Below are 26631 nucleotides of genomic sequence, written 5' to 3'. Positions count from 1 at the left end.
ATTCATAATCATAATGTTGCTCTGACAGTGAAATAGGTTAACCCAAGAAGATTTAAACTGAAAATAAAATCATACTTTAAAAATGAAATGCAAGAATAGATACAATTCCTAAACGAATGTATAATTTGTAAGGGAAACAATAAAAATTACTGACTCACTAAAAAAAGATGGATTAGACATGAAGAGAATATGAAACAGAATTATTTCATTTAATATTTTGGCACATTTGTATTGGATTGTCATTGATGATATAACATTTCTTAATTATTATAATCAAAATATTAAACTTGTTTGGAATCATAAAATTCATATTCTAACACCACCCGCATTTTTCCCTATTGAACATAGAAGAACCGAAAGTGTGTGTTATTATGCTATAAAAATCACTGTTTGACGTTCTATATTTAGACATGTGACGTAATCATTATACACGTAACGTAAACTGCTAAAAATATGACGCGCTGAAAATAAGTACGGAAACAAAATCAGGCGCAATTAAGCTAATTATAAGATACGGCAGCATTTATTTGTTGGTGTCGTGTTTAGAATCGAAATAATATATCCAAATCAGTGATTTTATTGCGTGATAACATCACTGTTTGTAGTTTAGATGCGCATCATTATATCACACGGGCTACGCCCTCATGATATAATTCCCCGCATCCGAACTCCAAACAGTGATGTTATTGAGCAATAAAATCACAGTTCTGGATATATTATTTTCTTAAGTATATTGATTTGATTATGCAAGCAATATATTATGAGGATATTATTCTTTAGAAAAATTTATACTAATATTTTTTCTTTATGTATATTTTTAAAGGCTAGACAACAAAGATGAAGTATCTTGGAGTATGATTATCGGGCATTTGTTACGCAGAACTAGAGTTATAGCACAGGTCATTAGTAAGGGAATAACTTCCAAAAAAGTAGAAGGCATAAGAATATCCAAATATCAAAGACTGTTCTACTCCAGAGAAATGGCAAGTCCATGTACCACAGACATTGTGAAATCTCTGAATGACAAGAGGGAGTACAGGTTGGTGTAACTTATTTTTTACACTTCAAAGCATTTTTAACAATAGAGTTATAATAAGAATATCTTGATGTTTATCTTGATGATCCTGTAACTCTATTTTTTATGGTTTTATATCATGAATACATTTGCTCAAATGAAGATTTATCAATATTGTAAGTTCAAAAAGCATTAAATTTGTATATGACCGAATTTACATTTCATGTTATTAAAGGGAGGTAATTAGATTTTTTTCCATCAAGTCTAAGTCAATTTTTTCAATTAGAAATTAATGCATATATTTTAACTATTACATATAATGTAGACAAATATTTGCAGCACATACTTTACATATTCTTTGATGTTTGAACATAATTATATACATATATATATGAAATTTCACTTATTAGGTACATGTAAGTGTGGTAACAACCTTAATTACAATATACAGGATGTTTAAAGCAGCATACCTCTAGATTCATACTAATTTTTGTAAAATTTTGAAAGTTAATAAAGTTTTGATTTTATGTTTTATGCAGATTATTATTCCTGGAGAATGGTTTACGAGCATTATTGATTTCTGACCTTGATGGTGAGGACCAGTCTAGTGTTGACGATGGGAACCAATCAGAATCAGACGATGAGTCAGCAGGGTCAGATAATTCTGGTAAAGGGTCAGATAATTCTGGTAACTACATGGAAATTTCTATTATTAAAGTAAAATCAGATTTAGAAGTACTAAAACCAGTTTAAGTGTTAAGTTGCATATTTTATTTAATTTTTTAACATCTCCCTTAGTCAGTACTAATTAGGGGTGTGGTTAAAGCGTCTTTTTCTCAACCCAGGGATTTGTAGCACCAGTACTGGTTTAAGTTCTTTACAACAGAGTCATAGGGATCAATTTGACTTGCAACAACTTGTTTCATTAAAGATTTTGGTAAATATGTTTCATATAAATTTATATATATGTCATTCACTTAATTTATCTCTCATTGTTAAAGAATTTTCATTTCATCACTACACACAAACGTATGTATAAGAAAATGTGAGTGTTAAATATATAAGTTATATATAGTCCATGTGTTGACAAAGAGAATACAGTGGAACCTCTAAAGAATGACCCTATGCAGAGGATTAACCTTTTTACAACAACAGTTAGATTTCTTCCCAACGTAAGATTTCACAATAGTTTCAACTTCTCTACAGTAACACCTCTCAGTAACAACCTGCAGAGGTTGTACTGTATGTTTGTTTTTGTGATCATTTTTTTTATCAAGTGAGTGTTGTTTTTTTTTATAGAAGATGAGGGAAGTGATATGGAAGTGGATGACATGTCTGATTCAGAAAATGATCTTGGCCAAGAAAAAAAGGTTTTATTTAATAATTAACACCTTAAAAAAATGAATTGAATTATATTTTAATATAAAAGGCACATTGTACGTTGGAAAAGAATAGAATAAATTTGTCCTATTGAAACTGCAAACATGAGTTTTAGAATGTTTAAACAATAGTTTTAGAGCATATTAGATGCACATCATTTGAATGTGAAATTATTTGCCATAATAGTTGCAAAATGTAAACTAAGTAGTACATGTATTTTACTACCATACAAAATTAGCCCTTTGACATGTTCTTTCCTTTATTCCTTTACATCCAAAATTTCTTAAATGGACTTGTCCACCTTCCATTTATGGATCTGTCCAATATAAATTTTGGGGGATTTACAGATGAAAATTTAGTCAACCAACTGGATAGAGCCTGGCCAGAAGCGGCATGGATATGCTGGCTGGTAAGGCTCTACACTTGTCGCAAAGACTAATCACTTTGGATGGTTAAGCTTCAGAGTTAACATGAGAAAACTTACTATCAGAGTCCTAATTTAAATTCATTGATTGACCTTTTGAAGAAATTCTCTAGTTCAGGAGCTCAACGTGTCTTCAGTATCCTTCAATATATTTAATGCAGAAAAATTTTGAACCTTCAGGACTATGTTTTTTTTTGTAGAAAAATTGTTGTGCTGCCTTTATTTACCATCAATTGAGAATGGACATAACACATTTAAAAAATCAGTACATATTACTTTTTAGCTCGACTTTTCTATGAAAAGGGGAGCTATCCTACTCGCCCCGGCGTCGGCGTCGGCGTTAGCGTTAGCGTCGGCGTTGGCGTCACACCTTGGTTAAGTTTTTCGTACCACCCCACTTTATTTCAGAAGTATTACAAGTATGGCTTTGAAACTTACCATACTTGTTCACCATCATAACCTCCATCTACAGACAGGAGTACATAACTCTGTCAAGGTTTTTGACAGAATTATGGCCCTTTTTTGACTTAGAAAGTGTATTGAGCTTGGTTAAGTTTTTTGTACCACCTCACTTTATTTCAAAACCATTGGAGGTATTGCTTTGAAACTGACCATACTTGTTTACCATCACGACCTTCATCAACAGACAAGAGGACATAACTCTGTCAAGGTTTTTTGACAGAATTATGCCCCTTTTTGACTTAGAAAATACATTGAATATGGGTAAAATCCACTTATTGCCTTAAACCCTTTGAGATATTGCTTTGAAACTTTTAATGCTATTTCACATCATTACCCCCATCTGTACGCAAGAGAAGGTAACTCTGTCAGGGATTTGTTTTAAAAATTAAGGCCTTTTATCGACTTAGAATCTTGGTTAACTTTTTTGTACCAGTCAACTTTTTGACTGAACTGGTTGAGATATTAAATTGAAAGTTGGAATACTTGTTTACCATCATGGTCCCAAAACATGGGCAGGAGAAGGTAATTCTGTTAAGGATTTTATTTGAATTATGGCCCTTTTTGACTTAGAAACTCAGTTAAAATTTTCATTCTTGTCCACTTGTTGACTTAACCATTTGAGATATTACTTTGGAAGTTGGAGTTCTTATGTGCCATCATGAGACCTATCTGTAAGCAAGAGAAGATAACTCTGTGAAAATGTTTCTTGATTTGTACTTAGAAATTCCTAGTTAAAGTCTTGTGTGCCCTTAACTGTCAAAGTTTTGTTTTATAGGCAAGCACTAAAAAAGTCGAGCGCGCTGTCCTTCTGACAGCTCTTGTTTATATTTTAGTCGGCAGCTGCTCTGTGCATTGGTGTGGGGAGTTTCTCTGACCCAGACAATATCCCTGGATTTGCTCACTTTCTTGAGCACAGTAAGTACAAAAGTTATCTCTGGTTAACACATCAGACTAGTAATCTAAGGATCTCAATCTGTGTGGGTTCAAACCCCATTATGATCAAGCCATTGTATCCTTGAGCAATAAACTTTAGTTTTATTGCTCAGTACTGGTTGGTTCCTTGAAGTGATTCAAGAGAGTGTCTATAAGCTTATAAACACAATTAAACTAACATAAATTCTGTATAAACTATAGAAAACAAATATTACCTTTTCAAACATAAAATTATTGGATGTTGATATAAATGAATTTCAATGAGCACCTATGACCCAGCATCTCTGCTTAATCTTTATTTAGAAACTTCAGTAAATGATTAGTTTATGACAATATTTCAGTGGTATTTATGGGAAGTGAAAAGTACCCAGAGGAGAATGCCCTTGATGATTATCTCTCAAAACATGGTGGTTATACAAATGCTTGGACTGATCATGAAAGGGTAAATGCTTGTTTAGTCTATTGGAATGAAGAAGATATATATTTTAGAAAATTTTGGTAAACATTTGCTGAAGCATTCACTGTAGTGTAAAGATTAAAGTTTCCTGTGAAAAATATGTTTGTTTCACCTCTAACTCTGTTGAATTGATAAAATGAACTTGCCTGCTTTGATTTGGAACAAATTCGAACAATCCATTTGAACTAATAAGGGGGACTTGTATCATACACGTATTAGTAAAATTGAACAGCCAACAGTGATTGAAATAAGATATTGTTTAAGTAATAGTTATAGTATATGAAACGAGTTAGTTATAAGGGTATAACACTGGCTGGGGCGACATCAAGGGGTGTTTCTGCTAAAAAATGGCGAGGCCGTTAGGCCGAGACATTTTTTTGCAGAAACATCCCGAGATGTCGCCCCAGCCAGTGTTATACCCCCGTAACTAACGAGTTTCATATACTATAACTGTTTTATCGCAATGGCATAATGTTTTCTTTTTTGTATAGAAACAAATAAATAAATTAATCGTTAGCTACATTACAGTTATTTATCATAAGGCAGTTTTTCAAGTTGTTTTCGCTGCCGCAAAAAAAAAATATACAAAAGACATCCAATATAAGAGGCGGATTGTATACTGTTACCAAGATTGATTTAAGATTAAAGGGCTTTTTTCATTTCGTTAACTATCTTTGTTTACATTTTTCATTGTATTTATATATTTATTTTATTTTATTTTATTGATTTCATTTTTTATTATCTTATGGTGTTTTTTTTTGCTACTGGGAATGGTCGTTACCACTGCCCCATTGGAGCCTCTATGAAAAAACTGTATTGATATATACAAGGTGCGAAAAAAACTAGACCGATATATAACAGTACAGTTTTTTTTCCTATATGAATCAATGAAAAAACTGTACTGTTATATATCAATACAGTTTTGAAATGCTCATTGAACTGTACTGAGTATAATGGGTTGGAAAGAACAAAGGAAAAGCTCACAGCCATGCGATAAAGTAAAGAATAAGATGAAATTATGAATGAAAGAAATGTTGCTGTGGCTATATCCTAGAATAGACACCAAAGTCTAACCGAAGGGTAGTATGTTATTCTTTTGATGTTATACTTAAGTTTTACTTCTGAAATATACAGCCGTGTCTTATCCAGAAGGTTGCTATTATTGCTATAATTTACAACTAAGGGATCATGTGTTGGAGCCCTATTTGCGCCATGACCTTGATTGCTCATATGGCACCTGTAGTGGTTAGGTCCGTTAAGTGGACTTGAAAGTGACTAAAATGAGTTGCAAGCCCTTGTTTCGCAATCCAGCTAAAATAAATATGTTTAAGCTAAACTGTTACGTTTACATACTCTTATCTGAAAACTGCTGTATATGCAGTGAACTGTAACTTTGTATGTAGGGTGTTAGATTTTCTACCTTTCATTATCCCTTCTAAAAAAAGACAGGTTTTTGTAGCACTGGTGTAAACAGTAGATAATCCTGTCTGATATGCCAGAATCATTTCTTAACTTTCACAGAAACTTCAGTGATAAATATCTTTGTTCAGATTTACCTATTATATTACAGACATGCTTCTATTTTGAAGTAGAGCAGGATGCCTTTCGTAAATCTTTGGACAAGTTTGCTCACTTCTTTGTTGGACCATTATTGCTGCAAGATAGTGTTGATAGAGAGATAGAAGCTGTCGACAGTGGTGAGATGCTATTTTTAGCCTGACTTGATGGGTCTATCCTTTTCTTTTGTGTTGACTTAACACTTAAGTTAAAAATTGCTGTATACAGTCTTCACGAAAAACTTTAAAAAGCACAGGACATTCGGGCCAGTAAAATTTCAAATCTTACTGGACCTGGTGATTTTTAGCCAGACCAAATACATAGATAGGTAATAAATTGATGGGTAAAGGAAAACACTTTATCATGCTTTCCTTGTTAATTTTGAGAGAAGCAAAATACTTCTTGTATTCTGGACCATAAGTTGATAGCTTTATAAATTTATAAGGACCAAATGTTAAGGCAAAACTGACTAGCATTGAACATGAACAACGCAGTTTGCTTCAAACAAATCACTTTCATACAAAATATTAACTTAACTCAATTATCACAAAATCATAGGTAAATAATGACCATTATAAACAATGGTTTAATTTCCGTAACTGTATGGTGCGGTACGGAAAATATCCAAGAAAAAAATGGCGGCCTCCATTACTCAATACAATTTAGACATCTCTCGCTGTGTTTTGAATTTTTAGGACAGAATTGATGGGTTTCATTTGCAAAAAAGGCAAAAATATCAATCTTTTAGAGAGCCCTGCTTCATTATTTTGTTGAATTTTTCTTATAATATTTTTTTCATGGCCAACATCTACTGGCCCGTCGGACCACCAACCTTGCAATAATCAACGGACCAATGCTAAATTTAGTGGCCTCGGGCCTTGGACTGTCGTTAATTTCGAAGACTGTGTATATCTTCATATTACCATCACATTAACCATGAAAAGTGTCATCAGCATCATAATCATCTTGATAAGTGTTTTTGTTTCACTACCATTTTGATGCACCCACCAAGGGGTTGGGGTATAAAAAAATTGTCATTGTCCATCTGTCCTGGTGTGGTGGCTGAACTGTGCTCTGGTAAATTCAATGTGGCTTATTGCAGTGATTCGAAACGAAAACTACTAATACCACCACCACCTCTGTCCTGTCAAATGTCATGCTGTCAGGCTGTAGACTGACCAAACAATGGAATGTGCATTTTTGTCCTATTAATGCCTATCTAGTTGGCCTTAATTCATAAAGGTATTGCTTAGAAGCTTGAAATTTACTTAATAATAATCATCAATTTAATTTAAAGGCAAGGGTACAAGAGACTATAATGGATTTTAATAGAATTATGTCCCTTTGTAGTTTGCTGTAATCTAATGTCTTGAAAATCATATGTGGTTATACTTTATGTTGTTTTTTTCCACAGAATTTCAAGAAACAGTTTCTAGTGATAGTGACAGACTTCACCACATCTTGATAGCTACAGCTAAACATGGAAACCCTATGTCCAAGTTTCTGCTAGGTAAAATCACTTCACATTTTATGTTATATAGGAAATATTTGTATGTCTGAGTGTCTGTTTCTAAAACTGAAATATATTGTATGATGTGAAAAACAAGTATTTAGGTGTAAATTTCTGTTGTATATAATTTCAGTTATATCGTTATATTCAGTTAAAGAATATAATTTGTAAAATTTTACTTTTTCAATAAGTCCAGTAAGTATGATTGATATTAACTAAAAACTTGGGAGTAATTGATCACTTGCAAAATTCTAAAAGCCATTTTCACTTTTGAAGACTTTATTGTAAGTTTACAGTTAGTCTGTGAGCTTAAAAGCAGCATGCCTCCAGATTCATACTGATTTTCATGGAAAGTTTGAAAATGTATTTAAAAGAAGTGAACAAAGAAAGTAATTTACGCATTACAAACATTGCTTTCAAACCACGTAAATTACCAAAAATAAGGTCAAAATTGCGAAAAAAAACAAAACCTTTCTGCATTAGTAACACAGTAGAAATATAGTGATAAATATACCAAAATCACTTATTGATTGTAAATAACATGTAAATTATTACATGTTGTACTTGGCTCTTGAATCTTTACATTTCTTAAAATCTTAGAAAATATATCTCAAGTTTCATTTTCTAAAAATATTTTGAATCATCTGGAGGCATGCTGCTTAAATGAGATTTTACAAACAGCCCAGCTCTAATACAAATTTTACAAACAATCCAGTTCTAATAAAAAAGAAGCATGATTTCAACAATTCGGTCTTTTTTAAAAAAAACAACACTTTTTTAGATATAGAGATAAATGCAAAAAAATGAATGTAATAAATGGTATTGTAATGGTTTTATATCAAATGAATTTAGGTCAATTTTGTTGTTGTAAGCTTGATACTATATTTGTTCTCACTAATGATGCCAGACCCAACAGAACTGACCAGTTTTAAAATATTACTCTGTCAGCATGTAACAGGCTTTTATATGTAATTATACCCCCAAAAACGAAGTTTGGGGGGGTATATAGGAGTCACCCGGTGGTCGGTCGGTCGGTCGGTCCAGACGTCCGTTGCATTTTCCTTGTCCGGAGCATAACTTGAAAACTAATGGTTGGAATTCAATATAACTACATACAATGGTCAAGCACATTGAGAGGAAGTGCAGTGCACAAGAACCATAACTCTATCTTGACTAATTACAGAGTTATTGCCCTTTGTTACTTTTCCTTGTCCGGAGCATAACTTGAAAACTACTGGTTGGAATTCAAAACAACTTCATACAATTGTCAAACACAATAAGGGGAAGTGCAGTGCACAAGAACCATAACTCTATCTAAAGTAATAAGAGAGTTATTGCCCTTTATTGCTTTTCCATTGCTTTTTTTTTTGTCCGTTGCATTTTCCTTGTCCGGAGCATATCTTGAAGACTAATGGTTGGAATTCAATATAACTACATACAATGGTCAAGCACATTGAGAGGAAGTGCAGTGCGTAAGAAACATAATCTTTTATTTTATGCTTTTCAGTGGATTACTGATTTATCCGTGTAAATTATATTTGATAATTTCACAGTGAAAATTATCAAAATATAATTTCACTTTTTTCAATGACGAAACTACTTTTTTAAGATTTTCCCCATGTAGTACCTCAATTTTATTTTTACTGACAATTCTGACAATGTCAGGCTATTTAAAGAAATAGCAAAGCTGAAATAGATAAATAACTTAAATGTCAAAAGTAGTAAAGAGAGAAAACTTACTTCTATTCCTTCAAATTCCAATCACAAAATTTCGTCTCTAAATTTTTTTTTGTTTCGTTTTTACAGTCTGAAAAATACATTCATTCCCCATGCAAAACTGCTCTTGATGACATTTGGGCATATTAAAGTATCCTACGAGCAATAACTGCAGTATGCTTTATGAAAAATTGAAAAGCATTGACAGCCATCACTCGTAAAATAAGTAAAAATACCCAGCGTTCCTTTGCAAGCTTCCAAGTTTTCCAATTTCCTAGCTCCTTTTCTGAATGTTTTCACTTCTGTCAACAGTTATTTGTTGTCTGTTACAATCCTCAAATAAGTTTTCTTTCTTTTAAAAAGGTGTATGACTAACAAATCCAAAACATATCCTTCTGAATCTTACACAATTATTTTCCTCCCATGAAATACACAACTTTAAAAAATGGCTGCCGCTTACATTTTACAAAGCCAGGTCTAATATAAATTCGCAGTAAGTAACAGAAATATGGATGGATGGTTGGACTTTTTCTCCTACAAGATTTGTTTCTTTTTATTATTAAAACAAGCGATCATTCATATTTTTTGATAAAATGAATAAATATCACCGTCATTTAACCTTGATTGGCGGACTTTTTTTCAGCTCAAGACTTCTTGTTTTAAATGAGAAATTCCGTCTAAATGGGGCTCTCAATGGGGGAAACAGATTTTAATATTAACGTTAAAATTATGGAAATTTCGTTTTAACTTGTTTTTAAGCATAAAATAAAAAGAAAATTTGTCTGTTTGTTGTGTAAGATGTAATTTTATTTCATCTCGTGAACTTTAAAAACAGTATTCTCACTCGTGGCTACGCCACTCGTGAGAATACTGTTTTTAAAGCCCACTCGATGAAATAAAATTTCATCTTACACACAAACAAACAAATATCCTCTATATCTTGACTAATTACAGAGTTATTGCCCTTTGTTACTTTTCCTTGTCCGTGGCATAACTTGAAAACTACTGGTTGGAATTCAAAACAACTTCATACAATTGTCAAACACAATAAGGGGAAGTGCAGTGCACAAGAACCATAACTCTATCTAAAGTAATTACAGAGTTATTGCCCTTTGTTGCTTTTCAATTGCCTTCTTTTTATTGTCTGGAGCATAACTTGAAGACTAATGGTTGGAATTCAATATAACTACATACAATGGTCAAGCACATTGAGAGGAAGTGCAGTGCATAAGAACCATAACTCTATCTAAAGTAATTACAGAGTTATTGCCCTTTATTACTTTTCCATTGCTTTCTTTTGTCCGGACCATAACTTGAAGACTAATTGTTGGAATTCATTTTAACTTCATACAATGGTCCAGCACATTGAGAGGAAGTGCAGTGCACAAGAACCATTACTCCATTTTGACTTATTACAGAGTTACTGCCCTTTGTTTCTTTTCCTTGTCCAGAGCATGACTTTAAAACTACTGGTTGGAATTCAAAACAATTTCATACAATGGTCAAGCAACAATAAGGGGAAGTGCATTGCACAAGAACCATAACTCCATCTTGACTAATAACAGAGTTATTGCCCTTTGTTACTTTTCCATTGCTTTCTTTTTGTCCGGACCATAACTTGAAGACTTATTGTTGGAATTCATTATAACTTCAATACAATGGTCAAGCACATTGAGAGGAAGTGCAGTGCATAAGAACCATAACTCCATCTTGACTAATTACAGAGTTTCTGCCCTTTGTTACTTTTCCTTGTCCAGAGCATGACTTGAAAACTACTGGCTGGAATTCAAAACAACTTCATACAATGGTCAAGCACATTAAGGGGAAGTGCAGTGCACACGAACCATAACTCCATCTTGACTAATTACAGAGTTATTGCCCTTTGTTACTTTTCCTTGTCCAGAGCATAACTTGAAAACTACTGTTTGGAATTCAGTACAACTTCATACAGTTGTCAAGGACATTCAAAGGAAGTGCAGTGCACAAGAGCCATAACTCCATTTTGACAAAATACAGAGTTACTGCCCTTTGATACTTTTCCTTGTCCGGAGCATAACTTAAAACATACTGGTTGGAATTCAAAACAACTTCATACAATGGTCAAGCACAATAAGAGGAAGTGCAGTGCACAAGAACTATAACTTTATTAACCAGGTTTTCAATTTTGAAAATCCTGGTTATTAGATTGGGGTATGGCGGGCGGATGGGCGGATGGGCGGCTGGGCGGATGGGCGGGCGGGCGTCAAACGAAATTGTGTCCGCTCTGTAACTCTTCAACCCTTTGAAGAATTTTGATGAAACTTCAGACAAATGTTTACCACATCAAGATGACGTGCAGAACGCATGTTCCGCATGGCTGGCTCCAAGGTCAAGGTCACAGTGACATTAACATTGAAAATCCTGTCCGCTCTGTAACTCTTCAACCCTTTGAAGAATTTTGATGAAACTTCAGACAAATGTTTACCACATCAAGATGACGTGCAGAACGCATTGTTCCGCATGGCTGGCTCCAAGGTCAAGGTCACAGTGACATTAACATTGAAAATCCTGTTTACATGATTTTAACTTGAAATTGTGTCCGCTCTGTAACTCTTCAACCCTTTGAAGAATTTTGATGAAACTTCAGACAAATGTTTACCACATCAAGATGACGTGCAGAACGCATGTTCCGCATGGCTGGCTCCAAGGTCAAGGTCACAGTGACATTAACATTGAAAATCCTGTCCGCTCTGTAACTCTTCAACCCTTTGAAGAATTTTGATGAAACTTCAGACAAATGTTTACCACATCAAGATGACGTGCAGAACGCATGTTCCGCATGGCTGGCTCCAAGGTCAAGGTCACAGTGACATTAACATTGAAAATCCTGTTTACATGATTTTAACTTGAAATTGTGTCCGCTCTGTAACTCTTCAACCCTTTGAAGAATTTTGATGAAACTTCAGACAAATGTTTACCACATCAAGATGACGTGCAGAACGCATGTTCCGCATGGCTGGCTCCAAGGTCAAGGTCACAGTGACATTAACATTGAAAAATCCTGTCCGCTCTGTAACTCTTCAACCCTTTGAAGAATTTTGATGAAACTTCAGACAAATGTTTACCACATCAAGATGACGTGCAGAACGCATGTTCCGCATGGCTGGCTCCAAGGTCAAGGTCACAGTGACATTAACATTGAAAATCCTGTTTACATGATTTTAACTTGATTTGGCAGTCAAAGGTCATATCATCTTTGGAGGTAATTTAAAAAAGATATGATATATTATTTCATGTCTACTTTGTAACTTGTTTTTCATTATACAGAATTATCAATATAATTATAGTGAACAAAATTCTTCTGTGCTGAACTCGTCCTACATTTCTCAACGGATTTTGTTCAAACTTTCACAGAAGCTTTGTCATCAAGCACCCTGGCACATATTGTCGGGGTTTTGTGATTGGATAGTTTTTGACCTAATTATGGCCCTTTGTTTTTTTCCTTATACATAATATTATAGTGAACACTTCTTCAGTGGCAATTCCTCCTACATTATTCATGTTTTACATTGCACATAGTTACATTGTTTGTTGCTTGTATTTGTATTTCAAATACAACATATTTATCTACAATGGTGATAATTGAAAACCTGGTTTCATGGCATTGCCATGTTTCTTGTCTTCAGTATTTATAGAGTTATTGCCCTTTGTTCTTTTTCTTTGTCTTTCTGGACTTATTACAGAGTAATTCAATTAAACATCATCAATGGCCAACCACATTGAAAGGAAATGCAACATACATGAACCACAATTATCTTTAATTGCCCACAACCATAACTCTATGTTTCAATTCTTTTACAAGGTATTCTGTTACTAGTAACATCCTCATTTCCGAAGCAGACTTGTGGGGGTATTAATCACATTTAGTGATAGTTCTAGTTTGTTTTAGTTTTTGTTGGAAGCTATAAGCTTATTGAAACACTTTCGAATCCATTCCTGGAACCAACCAATACTAAGTAATGAATGTTAAGTTTCTTGCTCAAGGAATAAAGGCTTGTCCCTGATTGTGTTTGGACCCATGCAGCCACCAAACCTAAGATTACTAGTCTGATGCATTATCCCCCAGCCAGGCCACCACTCATCTTATATTTTATTGTCTTAAAATCAACATAATTTGTTATCTTTATCTACAGGAAATTTGAAAAGTTTGAAGACTACGCCAGCAGAGAAAGGCATTGATGTATACGGGCAGCTTAGAGACTTCTTCAACAGATATTACACAGCACAGTATATGACTCTAGCTGTACATTCAAAACGTAGGTACCACCTCCGTGGCCAAGGGGTTAGAGTCGATGACTTCTAATTCAGTTACCTCTTTGGCGTGGGTTTGATCCACAAAAGGCAAAAGGCGTAAAATGAAACAAACTAACAAAATCAAAACATATGTCTTGTATCTGTTAAGACACTTTAATAAGGCTTTACCATCGTCAGATATTTGGCCTGCTTCCGGCAGCTTATTTTACCCATGCAACCAATGGAGACCTAGATCAGCAGAATGATCATTGTTTGCATTGCTTGCAATTTAATCAGTGAATGTGTTTTAAAATTTTCCCCTCAATTTTTTTTTTTTGAAAGGGAAAGTCAAATTTAGAATATTTATATGGCAATTCATTTTTTTTTTGGGGCAGACTTTTTAATGTAAGAGGAGGTTGAAAAGTACTTGTGAAGAAATAGAAAAAGCTCTTGGGGCAAAGTCTTTTGAATTTCAAAGTGGGGTATTTGCAAAACAAAGATATTAAATTAAATCCTCCCCAAAAACTTTTTAATGAAAAATTTAGATTAAAAAAAAATTAAAATTGAATTAATTTTAAAATTCCATTTTCTTTTTTTACAGACAGTCGGGGATACCCCTTGAAGCCTGGCGGAGAAGAGTTTTAGGGGGTTTAACAAAAAAAGGGTAAGTACTTTCCCACTCAAACAGCCAGGAACACCCTGTGGGAGACAAAGGTTTTAGTTGTTGCTTAGGGGTGTTGCTCTAGAGGGGTTAAATTTATTGTGTAGTCTTACTTTGGGAAGAATTGATGTGGTTGTTGTAAAGAGGTGATTGCTCTACAGAGGGTATGCCTACCGAAGTTGTACAGCACTTAAAAGTATTCCTTGTTAAATTTATTGGTAATAATGTAGTGCCATGTATGGAGGAATTGATAGTTTTAAATGCAAGAATTATGACTTTTTCCTTCTTTTGCAAAGTTAATGAACATATTCCTTTGTAATAATTTCTTTGCAAATTATGTTATAAATGTTAAAACACCATGCCTTTATGTAGAAGGTTATATTGTATTAAAATGTTAGTTAGAGGCCTACATGGAAGATTGGGAAACCAAATGTGTAGCATGTTACTTTACTTACTTTACTTTACTTTACTTTACTTTACTTTATACTTTACTTTACTTTATTTTACTTTATATTTTACTTTACTTTATACTTTACTTTACTTTATACTTTACTTTAACTTACTTTACTTTACTTTAACTTTACTTTACTTTACTTTACTTTCCGTCTCTTGACCGCATTGTTTATATTACGTTATGATAAGGTGATCTCATTCTTAAATATATACAAAGGTGACCTTTAAGAAGATTTTTTCCTGGGGTCAAATTTTAAGATGTTTTTGCGCAAAGGTAAGATATTTTATGAGATTAAAGGGCTAAGTTTTAAACTTTGTTATTCAATGACATGCATAAAACAATAAATGATACTATATTTCTTTTTTTTCCAGTAAGGAGGCCCCAGTTTCTTTTACCAAGTTCAAGGACCCATTTGATACTGATGGTTTTAGAAAATTATTTAAAGGTAATATGCATGCTGAAAGTTTATATTATTCAAGGTTTACAGTCCATTGTGACCCTTGATGCTGCATGCCTCAAGATGAACCAAATCTTTCCAGAAAATTTTCCCTAAGAAAACTGTACTCAGACTTTAAGAAAAGTAGAAATATTGACCATTCAAGTAATAATTTACATGATAAATGTAATGAACTACTGATTTTAGTATTTATCACTATTTTTGAGAGCTATTTGCATATATTGACATTTATGTGGTAAATGACGTGGATTGAAAGTGCCATTAACAATGTGTAAATTGCTTCCTTTGTTTACTTGAAAATATTTAACTTTTCAATATATTTTCAAAGTTTTAATGGAAAGTAGCATGAATCTAGAGGTATGCTGCTTTAATATACTTGCTTAGAATGTAATTAGCCTTTACCACCAGTATAGAGCCTGGTCAGCCTATACTGGCATGGAGCAGTTCCCGTACAGAAGCAGTACCCGTATTTTTCATTTAAACGCTTGATTTTTACTTGCATTCTTCAAAAATTCAATTCAAATCAAGCAGATACATAAACGAGACAAAATCTAAGTGACAGTTCGGCAGTACGTATAAAAAGTCTCATTTTAAATCACTTTCACCTGTGCGTCGTCAAAACGTGACCCTGTTTTCTTTGGGGGATTCCGTCCTTAGGCGCATGCGCAAAAATACTTACACGTGAGGCTTGTTAAAGGGTTTTCCACTAATACCACCTGTTTACAGATAAGTAGGCAATGTGATAAAAACTTGTTTAATTATCAGAATTTGGACCAATATTATTATATAAAATAATTTTATGGCTTTGATGCGTAAAATATCATGTATACAAGCATGCTATTGCATGTGAATGCGTTGGGGTAACGGTACCGGGTAATAGATACCCGCGTTTAGTCTACGCTCTATTTCCTGAATTACAGCTATTTATCTCTTAGATAATGGTCTGTTCAACAATTGTAAATGAAAAATAGGTCCGATATAATAAAATTGTATAATTATAATGGGTTAGATTTTATGTACGGGAACTACTTCTCTTAATACAAAATAATCGATAATTTCAGTACCCCATATGAGGCCTCATAAGTAAGGGTTATTCTATGTTTAGAACATGATGGAATTTCCATGATTTGTGTGACGAGCCGAATATTGATGTGTAAAATTCAAACTTTGGTGAGTGAGCGTAATAAAAAATAATGTTTAAATAACTTTGATTTTTGTACGGGAACTGCTCGCACGCCAGTACATCTGTGTAATATTTTGTATAACCTTTAGAATGATAAAATGAAAAATACTTCACTGTTTTTATTTATTTTAGTTGTGCCAATAGAAAAGACGCATAAATTGTATATCACTTGGCCATTGCCGCCCCAGCAGCGACACTACAGGTTTGTGGTTTATATGTGATATTTTAATGTTCTATTTTGTCAGTTCAATAGTAAAACCATACTGTCACCTTAGTGCAATAACTGATTAACTGCTATTAAATTTAGAAGGACTTATTCTGTTGTTGCACTAAGGCGACAATACAGTAAATGAATTGTAATTGGTATTCAATGTGTATATAAAACTTTGATCATGCGTTACACAAGCTACAGCTGAAGGAATGAGCCTTTAAGAGATGTCCAGAGGAGCATATAGTCTCAGTTTGTCTGTATAATTCTCTTAACTTTCATAATGCCTATAGTTGGTTTATACAAATTTATTTTAGTTTGATTGTGTTGGAAGCTATAAGCTTATTGAAACACTCTCGAATCCATTCCTGGAACCAACCAGTACTAAGCAATGAATGTAAAGTTTCTTGCTCAAGGAAACAACAGCTTGCCCCTGACAGGGTTTGAACCCACACGGTCAGCAATCCTTAGATTACTAGTCTGACGCGTTTACCACTCGGCCACGCCGCCACACTTTAGGCATTAATAACTATAGACAATAACTAATGCCTATAGTTATTGATGATATCTTTGTATATTTTATGTGTAGCTATCTTGAGTTAGGACTCCGGGGTGGTGTTTGAGGTTGAATGTGTTTGATGGTCAGGGCTGCTGGGGCTAAATAAATATTCGTACTCTCATGAGAGTATGGCAACATTTTATAAATGTGTCACAGAGACATCCATGAGAGCTCTCACAGATAACTGTATTTAAAGTACAGCTGCATTTAAGGTTCTTTGAAGCATGCTAAACGTTCCAAAATATTCTTAAACCACTGCTTTGTTCACATAAAATAAGGACTGAATATAGAAAATTGAGAAAATTCTTGAAAACTCCCAAAAATTAGATTTCACTATCTACCATGCTTAACAATCAGGCTTACATTGTTTGTGGCTATTTTTATGGTTAAATTTACCATTTAGACATGTCTATGTTAAGTATTGTCTATAAACAAGTGAGTGTTAGATTTTTTTATTTTTTTCTTCAAATTATCTCATGGTTAGTGCAAGTAAATTTCCCAATTTCAAAGGGATAAATTGTTGTGATAAAAACAAAACAAAAACATTATTAAAAAAAGAAAAAAAAAAACAAAAAAAACTGGATAGTTTAAAGTTTATGGTAACGGACATCCCTCTTATTTCAGGATTTTATGATTGATTTTTTACAGGACAAAGCCTATAGAGTATATTTCAAATCTGCTGAACTATGAAGGCGAAGGAAGTATTTACTCTTATCTTCAAAAAAGGTAAAAATTTATCTATGTAATTTGAATAGAGAAATATTTTTTAGGGTTTGGTTTTACGCCCCAACACAGTATGGGTCACATGGTGACTTTACAGTTGTATCTGATGGAGGAAGACCTTGGTGCCTTTCTGTGCATTATTTCAGACATGAACAGGCACCTGAGTATAAAAATACTGATGCTTGTAAGCTAGCTGGATATCCTCCTCACATGAAAGAATCCAAAGTCCCTGTCTGGATTCAAATCCACAGCAGTTGGGGGAAGTAATTTGAAGAACTGTCAAAAAATGCTATAACATGACAGCTCTGAATTTTGTATACATGTAGAACATATTATTGATCATGTGTTATAAAATAATGTATTTAATGACTTTAAGTGTAAGATATTTCCAAATAAAAAGATAAGCAAAATTTTTACAAATACATTGGGTTGACTGTAATTCACCTATATAAAATAGAAAAAACTTTTATAGATATTTAGAAAGAAAACAACGACAGAAGAACATTAGTAGGTTGAAGGGACTTATGTAAAAACTTTGAGACATCGGGACTTCGACTAATGTATGAGAACAGGTAAATAAATTGTGAGACACTTTTCACTGGGAGTGCTATATTTTAGAATGTGGGCAGTGGAGCTACTGGGAGGAAATACTGGAGAAGGATATGATATGAACCAGATTTGGACAGGACTTGACATCTGTATCACCTTAACTGATGAGGGTCTTAAACATTGGAGTGAGGTGAGTGGTAATTTTTTTCTTAACTTTTCAAATTTTGTGTTCTTTATGGTTGACACCTTTACTGATTTAGTTAAGGAAATTTTGTATCTTGGATTCACAGACATCAATCTGACATGAGTATAGTTTACTGTTTGTGCTGATATAAAACAAAAAGTAGATCACCTTTCGTCTAATTTTGTCATTTGTATTTTGTTGTCAGTGTCTTTAAGCTAACTCCCTTTTTCAGAATTTTATAATCAAAACAGCAGGTGTCAAGTGTTGAGAGGCAGCTGTCAAAAGTTTGTCCTGTAGTGTACTTCATCTCAGTGTTGTAATGTTTTCTATAGTCCTAATTGTTGTCAGTTATTCAGTGATCAAGATAGAATAGTGCTGAAGCCAGTGCAAGGGTAAATAGACAATACATGGTTGATGTTGGAGAGGAGTAGGTTTATCTGGTGAGCGAGAAAGTGTATCTTGGCGAGTTTTAGTAAGCCAAGATTCGCTTTTGCAGCGAACTGGATAAACCTTTTCCATCCTGACAACAACCTTGTATTCAATTTATTCTGCTTTTATCTAGTTTAACCATGTTCTAAGATTGTTATAATGTTTTCATTTCCCTGATAAAACAATGCCTATATGTAGTGTTTTTTATTTGTTGCTAACCATGTGAAGTCATCATAGGCTAACCATGTGACGTAATGACTGGAGATAGATCTATAAGTTTATTCGGCAAGGCTTTATCCAGCTGATAATATAGACAGTAGCAGGATAAATGTTGCACTTTTATCTCTTATGAATAGATTCTATCTTATAGACAGGACTGATTTTAAGAAAATATGAATGCTAGAGGCATTTTATAGTACAAGTAATATCTTGAGTTTTTAACCTAACATGGGTATGCTGAAGACGATGAGGGCGGATACCAAGAAAATAAAATTGACATTGACCTTCATAAGGTCAATTCAAAATGGCTGCTTAAAAATACGAAAATAGGTCATTAAAACTATGATACAATATGATGCAATTAATTATTCTTGTCAAAATCAAATGAATATTCAATATGATCAGATTTTAATGAGATTGGCCACCAAATATAGCGATTATAGCCCAATGGCTCAATAAACAGTATATACAGTACTGTTTTACTAGCGCGTTAAGGTATAAGACTAAGATTGAAAACAAAATCACTTTTAATGTTTTGTTTACTTGACTTATATCTAACAATAAACTTAGTTTATAAATATTACCAAAGAATAAATATTTCGTAATAACAAATTAATATTTCGTAATTACGAAATAATATTTCGTAATAACGAATTAATATTTCGTAATTACGAAATAATATTTCGTAATAACGAATCAATATTTTGTAATTAAGATTTTATACTTCGTTAAAACGAAATAATATTTCTAATAGGGAATTATTTATCTCGTAAAAACGAATTCAATTCAGGGAAAAAATGTGGAAAATGTCACTTCAGGTGTTCTGTCATTTTCAGTGTTTTAAAGAAAGTGTTTTAAAATATATACTGCGCCCCCCCCCCCCCCAAAAAAAAGAGACGATATTTGCTGATTGGTAATTTCTATTCTTCAAAATTACCAATCAGCAAATATCGTCTCTTAATTTTTTTGTTTCATTTTAACAGTCTGAAAAATACATTCCTTCCACATGCAAAACTGCTCTTGATGACATTTGGGCATATTTAAGTTTCCTACGAGCAATAACTGCCGTATGCTTTATGAAAACTTGAAAAGCAATGACAGCCATCAGCCCGAAGAATAAGTAAACAACCCAGCGTTCGTAAGGCAGCCTTTCAACAATTCCAAGTTTCCAATTTCCTAGCCACTTTTTAAATGTTTACACATCTGTCAACACTTATTTATTGTCTGTTACAATCCTCAAATAAGTTTTCTTTCTTTTAAAAAGGTGTATGACTAACAAATCCAAATGATATCCCTCTGAATCAAACACAATTATTTTCCTCCCGTGAAATACACAACTTTTAAAAATGGCGGCCGCTTACATTTAACAGAGCCAGGTCTAATATAAATTCGCAGTAAGTAACAGAAATATGGATGGATGGTTGGACTTTTTCTCCTACTAAAATTGTTGTTTTTATTATTAAAATAAGCGATCATTCATATTTTTTAATAAAATGAATAATATCATCCCAATTAAAGTAGATTGTCGAACTTTTTTTCGGCCCAAGAATTCTTGTATTTTACGAGAAATTCCACTTATACATGTAAATAATAAGATAATAACAGAATGACGGCATCGATAGAAACAAGAGAAGAAGACCTTAACGGAACAGGAAACAAGTACCTAAAGTACAAGACCGAAGACAACGACAGATAACAGAAGGAAGAACCGAGACAAGAACTGACAACAAGCGAACAGAGACGAGGACCGATAACAGAAGAACTCACAACAAGCGAATATATACGTCGACCGCTAACAGAAGAACAGAGACAGGGACCGATAACAAAAGAACTGGCAACAAGCCAACAGAGACGAGGACCGATAACAGAAGAACTGATAACAAGCGAACAGAGATGAGGACCGATAACAGAAAAACAGAGACGAGGTACGATAACAGAAGAACTGAGAACAAGACAACGCCGTTGAGACGAGGATTCATAACAGAAAAATAGAGAAAAGAACGATAACAGAATAATATAGACGAGGATTGATGACAGAAGAATGGAGACGAGGATCGATAACAGAGACTGGAACTGATGACAGCAGAATTGACAACATGAAAACGGAAACCAGGACTGATTACAGAAGAAAAGATACGAGAACCGATGACAAAAGAACGGAGACGAGAACCGATAACAGGACAGAGACCGATAAAAGAAGAACTGACAACAAGACAACGGAGACGAGGATTGATAACAGAAAAATACAGATGATGACCGATAACAGAATAACATAGACGAGAACTGATGACAGAAGAATTGAGACGGGGATCGATAACAGAGACGTGAACCGATGAAAGAAGAATTGACAACATGAAAACGGAGACCAGGACTGATAACAGAATAACAGAGACAAGGACTGATGACAGAAGAATGAAGATGTCCCTCGATACCGATGACAGAAGAATTGACAACAAGAAAACTGATTACAGAAGAATAGACATGAAAACGGAGAAGAACAAAGACGAGAACCGATAACAGTAGAACGAAGACGATGACCGATAACATTAAAACAGAGACGAGAACCGTTAACAGAACATCTAACAACAAAAAATCTTTAATACTTCATTGTTAGCTCGCCGAGCTTACACTGCTAGGAAATGTAGCATAAGGTTTTAATGTTGATTTATATTCAATTAGGTATTAACGTTTAGCCCGCTGGCCCGCCAGCCCGTCCAGTTCACAATGCTAGCTTGCTACACTGTCAGCCCGCCCACTTCACACTGCCAGGTAATGTATCATAACGTTTATATGTTCAATCAGTAAAGTTTTAGAGTTTAGTCTGCTGGCCCGCCAGCCCGCCCACTTCACACTGTTAGCCCGCCCACTTCACACTGCTAGTAAATGTATCATAACGTTTTAATGTGGATTGAATTAAGTATTAAAGTTTAATCCGCTGACCCGCCAGCCCGCTCAATTCACACTGCTAGCCCGCTACACTGTAAGCCCACCCACTTCACACTGCTAGGATATGTATCATAACGTTTTCATGTTGAATCAGTTAAGTTTTAGAGTTTAACCCACTGGCCCGCCAGCCCGCCCAGTTCACACTGCTAGACCGCTAGACTGCTGGCCCGCCCAGTTCACACTGTTATCCCGCTACACTGCTAGCCTGCCCATTTCATACTGTTAACCCGCTAGACCGCTCAGTTCACACTGTTAGCCCGCTAGACTGCTAGCCTGTTTCCCCGCGTACTTCACGGCCATAAACGAACACCAAAACCCAAGAGTACTCAGAGAAAGGTGCCTTTAATTAATGTATATTTTGCATGCACACGTTTTAACCCGCTCACACATAGCACGCTGTGTAAATATAAGTAGGCATCTGAGTAGCCACTCTATATGCTTGCATAGAGTGCCAGATAAAATACATGAAAGCTCTTTATCTAGCAGATAGGGCAGGAAAGAGTGTAGTGTAGTTCAATCTTATATTACTATATTACTATTATATTGGCCTATAGAAAAATGTCTGCCATCTTGGATTTTTCGGCCCTTTTGGATTGTTTTGTTTTTTTTTAATTCTGTTTTGGTGTCTAATTTTTTACCTAAACATGCTTTGTGACAAATTTCAGGCTTCTCCTTTCCTTAAAAGTTTTATTTGATCTATCATTCATTTATGATAAAGAAATTTGGCGGCCATTTTAGTGGTCATTTTAAATGGCCATTTCAGTGGTCAAGATCAAGTTTTTCAATTTGGTATCCACCTTTATCGGATTCAGCATACCTTAAATAGGTAAATTACACCAAGATACCATTTGTACTACAAAATGCCTCTAGCATCATATAGGGCGCCAAATTCTCAAAATCAGTCCTGTCTATTAATATAAGTCTGCAATTTTCATGTACTTGTTTTGATCTGCCCATTTTAAAATTTCCTAATGGTGAAATGTTATTCATTTTCATGTTGCATATATTCTGTGATGTATTCCAATAGTACAACTAGAACTGACAATATGCATTTTCTATTTTCTGTAAACAGGTTGTTAAAGTTATATTTCAATACCTCGACCTGATGCAACGAGAAGGACCGCAGGAGAGTTTCTATAATGAACTTAAAGTTATTGAAGAAACAAAGTTTAGGTGGAAAGAGAAGGTATATTACGTTTTATTAAAAGGATTTTTTTAAAATTATTATAAGATTCATTAACTTGATTTTTAAACTTGGTTATAGGAAGAACACTCTGGTTCCAACTAATCGTGGAGTCGTTATTTACTACACACTCAAATAAGATTTTAAGTGCAATTTTGTATTGAAGGAATTCTTTTGAAACTTCAAACTTGTCTTAAAGGTCATATATATGTTGTTGCTGAATACCATCTATGTCACTTATGTATGAAATTTTACTTAATTATTGCTTTTTAAATTTACAAATGACATGCAATTGTTTTGTCTGGATTGTTAGTGTCTATCTCCACAACAGCTTAAACATATTCATCTGGAACTTCACATCTGCCTTCTGGTATGTAAATGAAGGTCACTTCCTAAGAGACAGCATTGATTGTCACTGAAATAATCTCTATTGTGATCTTAGCAAATAAAAATGTAGCGCAATTTTATAGAATGGCATTAACAACTAGTCCTCAATACCTGGCCCAGTGTTAACAAAGTTTTAAGGATTAGGATCAAGATCTAAAACAAATTTTTAAAACTCAAATATTCTCCATTCTTTATCCTGGTGTCCATGATAAAAAGAATTGAAATTATCTAGCAGTTATGATTGTTATTTCAGGGAGATCCAGCTGAATATGTAGAAAAGGTTTCTGACAATATGCAGTTGTACCCTCCAGAAGATTATCTTACAGGACACAAATTCTTGTACAAGTTTGATGAAAAGGTTTGTCAGTTTCTGACAAATATTGTCAGATGTTTGTTGGTTTTAATGATGTTCATGGTCATTTTTTGACAGTTTTATACCAAGAATGTGAAACACTTTGTAATTTTTGGTGTCAGTTATACAATATTTACTGATTTAAATTTTTTATATCAGATTAACAGAAGATCAGTTACTGTAAAGTCAGAAAATATGTGCGAGAGGTTAAATTTTTGCTGATTTCATTAATTGAAGATTTTTGTGGAAAAGATGTTTGCTTAGTATCTACCTGTTCCATAAAAGTTTGCTGAACTGACAGTAGACATTTGAGAAATATTTAACCTCGCCAATTAAACTGACATATTGATTTGACAAATTTTAGGCCTCGAGAAAATATCTGTTTTGAAGGTAGTCTTTCTTCACTATAGTAAAGTTTAGTGATTTACCCATGGTTACCACTTTGTTCAGCTATAATAGTGCTTAAAATAGATTTGTGTTGCTGTGACATGTAGTATTAAGCTTTTATTTTATGTTATTTCAGGTTATAAACAATTGTATGGAACATCTAAGGGCAGACAACTGTAATGTAATGTTAACCTCTACAAACTTCACAGAGAGTGATTGCCCCTTGAAAGAACATTGGTTTGGCACTCATTATTCTGTTGAAGACATTACTAAAGAACAACTACAATCTTGGACTGGTAAAGAATTATTTTTAGACGGATTTCTGTGTAATGATTTATGGATACTACTGATTGTAGTACATTGTATTCAATTTTAGCCTGACTTTTTTTTGTAAAAAAAGGAAAGGTATTGTTACAGTCCTGGCAGCATTGCTGTTACCGTCCACAAACTTGTACCTTGATCATAACTTTTTAAGTCCTTGTTCATTCCTTGTATCAAAGCATTCTGAGTATAAAAAGCAAGTTAAGACTTTTTACATATTAAAGAAGAGTTGAGCTTTGTGAATATTATATTCAGTATAGAGAAAATTTAAACTGAGTCAAATGGTCATTTGTCTCTCACTGCTGATTCAGAAATCATATGGGATTACTAGTCACTTGTGGAGGAATAGGTAATTGTTAGTTATGGAGAAAGTGTTTTGTACTCATTTGGGGTCTGAAATTTAAAAAAAATAAGATTCTTTGAAATACATGTAGCATAAAAACTGGCAGTTTCATCAACGCTGATAAATTGATAAGATTTCAGCAGCGAAGTGGTTATGTTCTCTGACCCTTGTACATATGTATGATAATCTTTGAAACATACTATTCCTACCAAGGAACCAGCTCATGTTAATAATAAACAGCACTGGGAGACTGCCACTTTATTAAACAAGCAGTTTATGAATGACCTTCAACATTTTGATCATTGTTGTGTTGTTTTTATAACAAAAAGAACAGAAACTTGAGTAAATCAGGTTTACTGAGTCAACAATTTTCCCCTCGTTACCGAGTTTTTCAAATCTGTTAAGAGTCTACATAAACATTGGTGTAGTCGGTTCAAACTTATTTTCTTTCTATTGAAGATTTTGAGCAGAATGCTGAGCTGTTTTTGCCAAAGGAGAATCATTTTATTGGTAAGATGTTCAGAATATTTATTGCAAATTTTATTACTGCTATTTATTACTAATTCATTTAAGTGACATTGTACCTATTCAAGGGTATAAAGTGAGTGAACAGGTAAAAGTCATGGTAAAAGTTTATATTTTGCCACAATTGTTTTCAATGTTATATTTGACTTCGCATGAATGATAAATAACTCATTTAGGGTTAGGAAATTTATGTTAAAGTCAGTCAGAATTTAACTGTAATGTCCTAATTATAAAAAGAGTATATATTTTAGACAGATTTATATTTTATCATAAACATTTTTCCAATATCTGTTTTTTGTCAGTCATTGCGATAGCAGTCAATCTTTTGAAATGTGATGTCAATTCAGCTCAACTAGATGATAAAAATATGAGTATAATGTCACTTATAGAGTTACCTTATACTAAATCTTTTTCATAAACTTGTGTTTCCTATTCTTTATTTCAGTCTACTGATTTTTTTTTCTGTACCTTATTGATACAGGCTGGTTACATAGCATATAATTATGTAATTATGATAAAATAGGACATGATTATTTACTAGTCAGTTTTAAATTATATGTGTAGAATTTTTATAGATTTTTTGTAATCTTGTACAAATCAGGAACAATTTTCATCAAGAAATTTTATTTTAATCCATTCTAAAGTATCCAAATACAGTGGTTTTTTTCACCAAAATATTCGGCGAAATTCGGCCCCATTCCCCCCCTCAAAATGGTATGTTTTTTCCCCCCTCAAAGCTGAAATTTCCACTTATAATATGGGGGCCCAAATTTGCCAGCTATGAATATTAATTTTTTTGCAACTAACTGCCGAAAAATGCTTTATTTTATGTCTG

At 33.7% G+C, this 26631-nt stretch overlaps 1 protein-coding gene across 1 annotated transcript in view; it reads left to right on the top strand.

Annotated features, from left to right (window-relative positions):
* Positions 1 to 26631, top strand: part of LOC132725230 (nardilysin-like) — a 43806-nt gene that overhangs the window by 1818 nt on the left and 15357 nt on the right. The window contains exons 2-18 of the mRNA XM_060710324.1: positions 824 to 1039; positions 1555 to 1703; positions 2315 to 2385; positions 4115 to 4196; positions 4556 to 4656; positions 6242 to 6368; positions 7643 to 7738; positions 13627 to 13753; positions 14328 to 14390; positions 15189 to 15286; positions 16614 to 16683; positions 17897 to 17974; positions 18590 to 18710; positions 23371 to 23484; positions 24122 to 24226; positions 24744 to 24903; positions 25731 to 25781. Of these exons, the coding sequence (XP_060566307.1) occupies positions 855 to 1039; positions 1555 to 1703; positions 2315 to 2385; positions 4115 to 4196; positions 4556 to 4656; positions 6242 to 6368; positions 7643 to 7738; positions 13627 to 13753; positions 14328 to 14390; positions 15189 to 15286; positions 16614 to 16683; positions 17897 to 17974; positions 18590 to 18710; positions 23371 to 23484; positions 24122 to 24226; positions 24744 to 24903; positions 25731 to 25781 (1798 nt within the window). The 5' untranslated portion in view covers positions 824 to 854. The remainder of the gene's footprint in view (positions 1 to 823; positions 1040 to 1554; positions 1704 to 2314; positions 2386 to 4114; positions 4197 to 4555; positions 4657 to 6241; positions 6369 to 7642; positions 7739 to 13626; positions 13754 to 14327; positions 14391 to 15188; positions 15287 to 16613; positions 16684 to 17896; positions 17975 to 18589; positions 18711 to 23370; positions 23485 to 24121; positions 24227 to 24743; positions 24904 to 25730; positions 25782 to 26631) is intronic.

The sequence above is a fragment of the Ruditapes philippinarum genome, unplaced genomic scaffold (assembly GCF_026571515.1).
Source record: "Ruditapes philippinarum isolate M1 unplaced genomic scaffold, ASM2657151v2 ctg3456_1_1_1_1, whole genome shotgun sequence".
Taxonomy (NCBI): Eukaryota; Metazoa; Mollusca; class Bivalvia; order Venerida; family Veneridae; genus Ruditapes; species Ruditapes philippinarum.
This window is presented reverse-complemented; position numbering and strand designations above follow the sequence as displayed.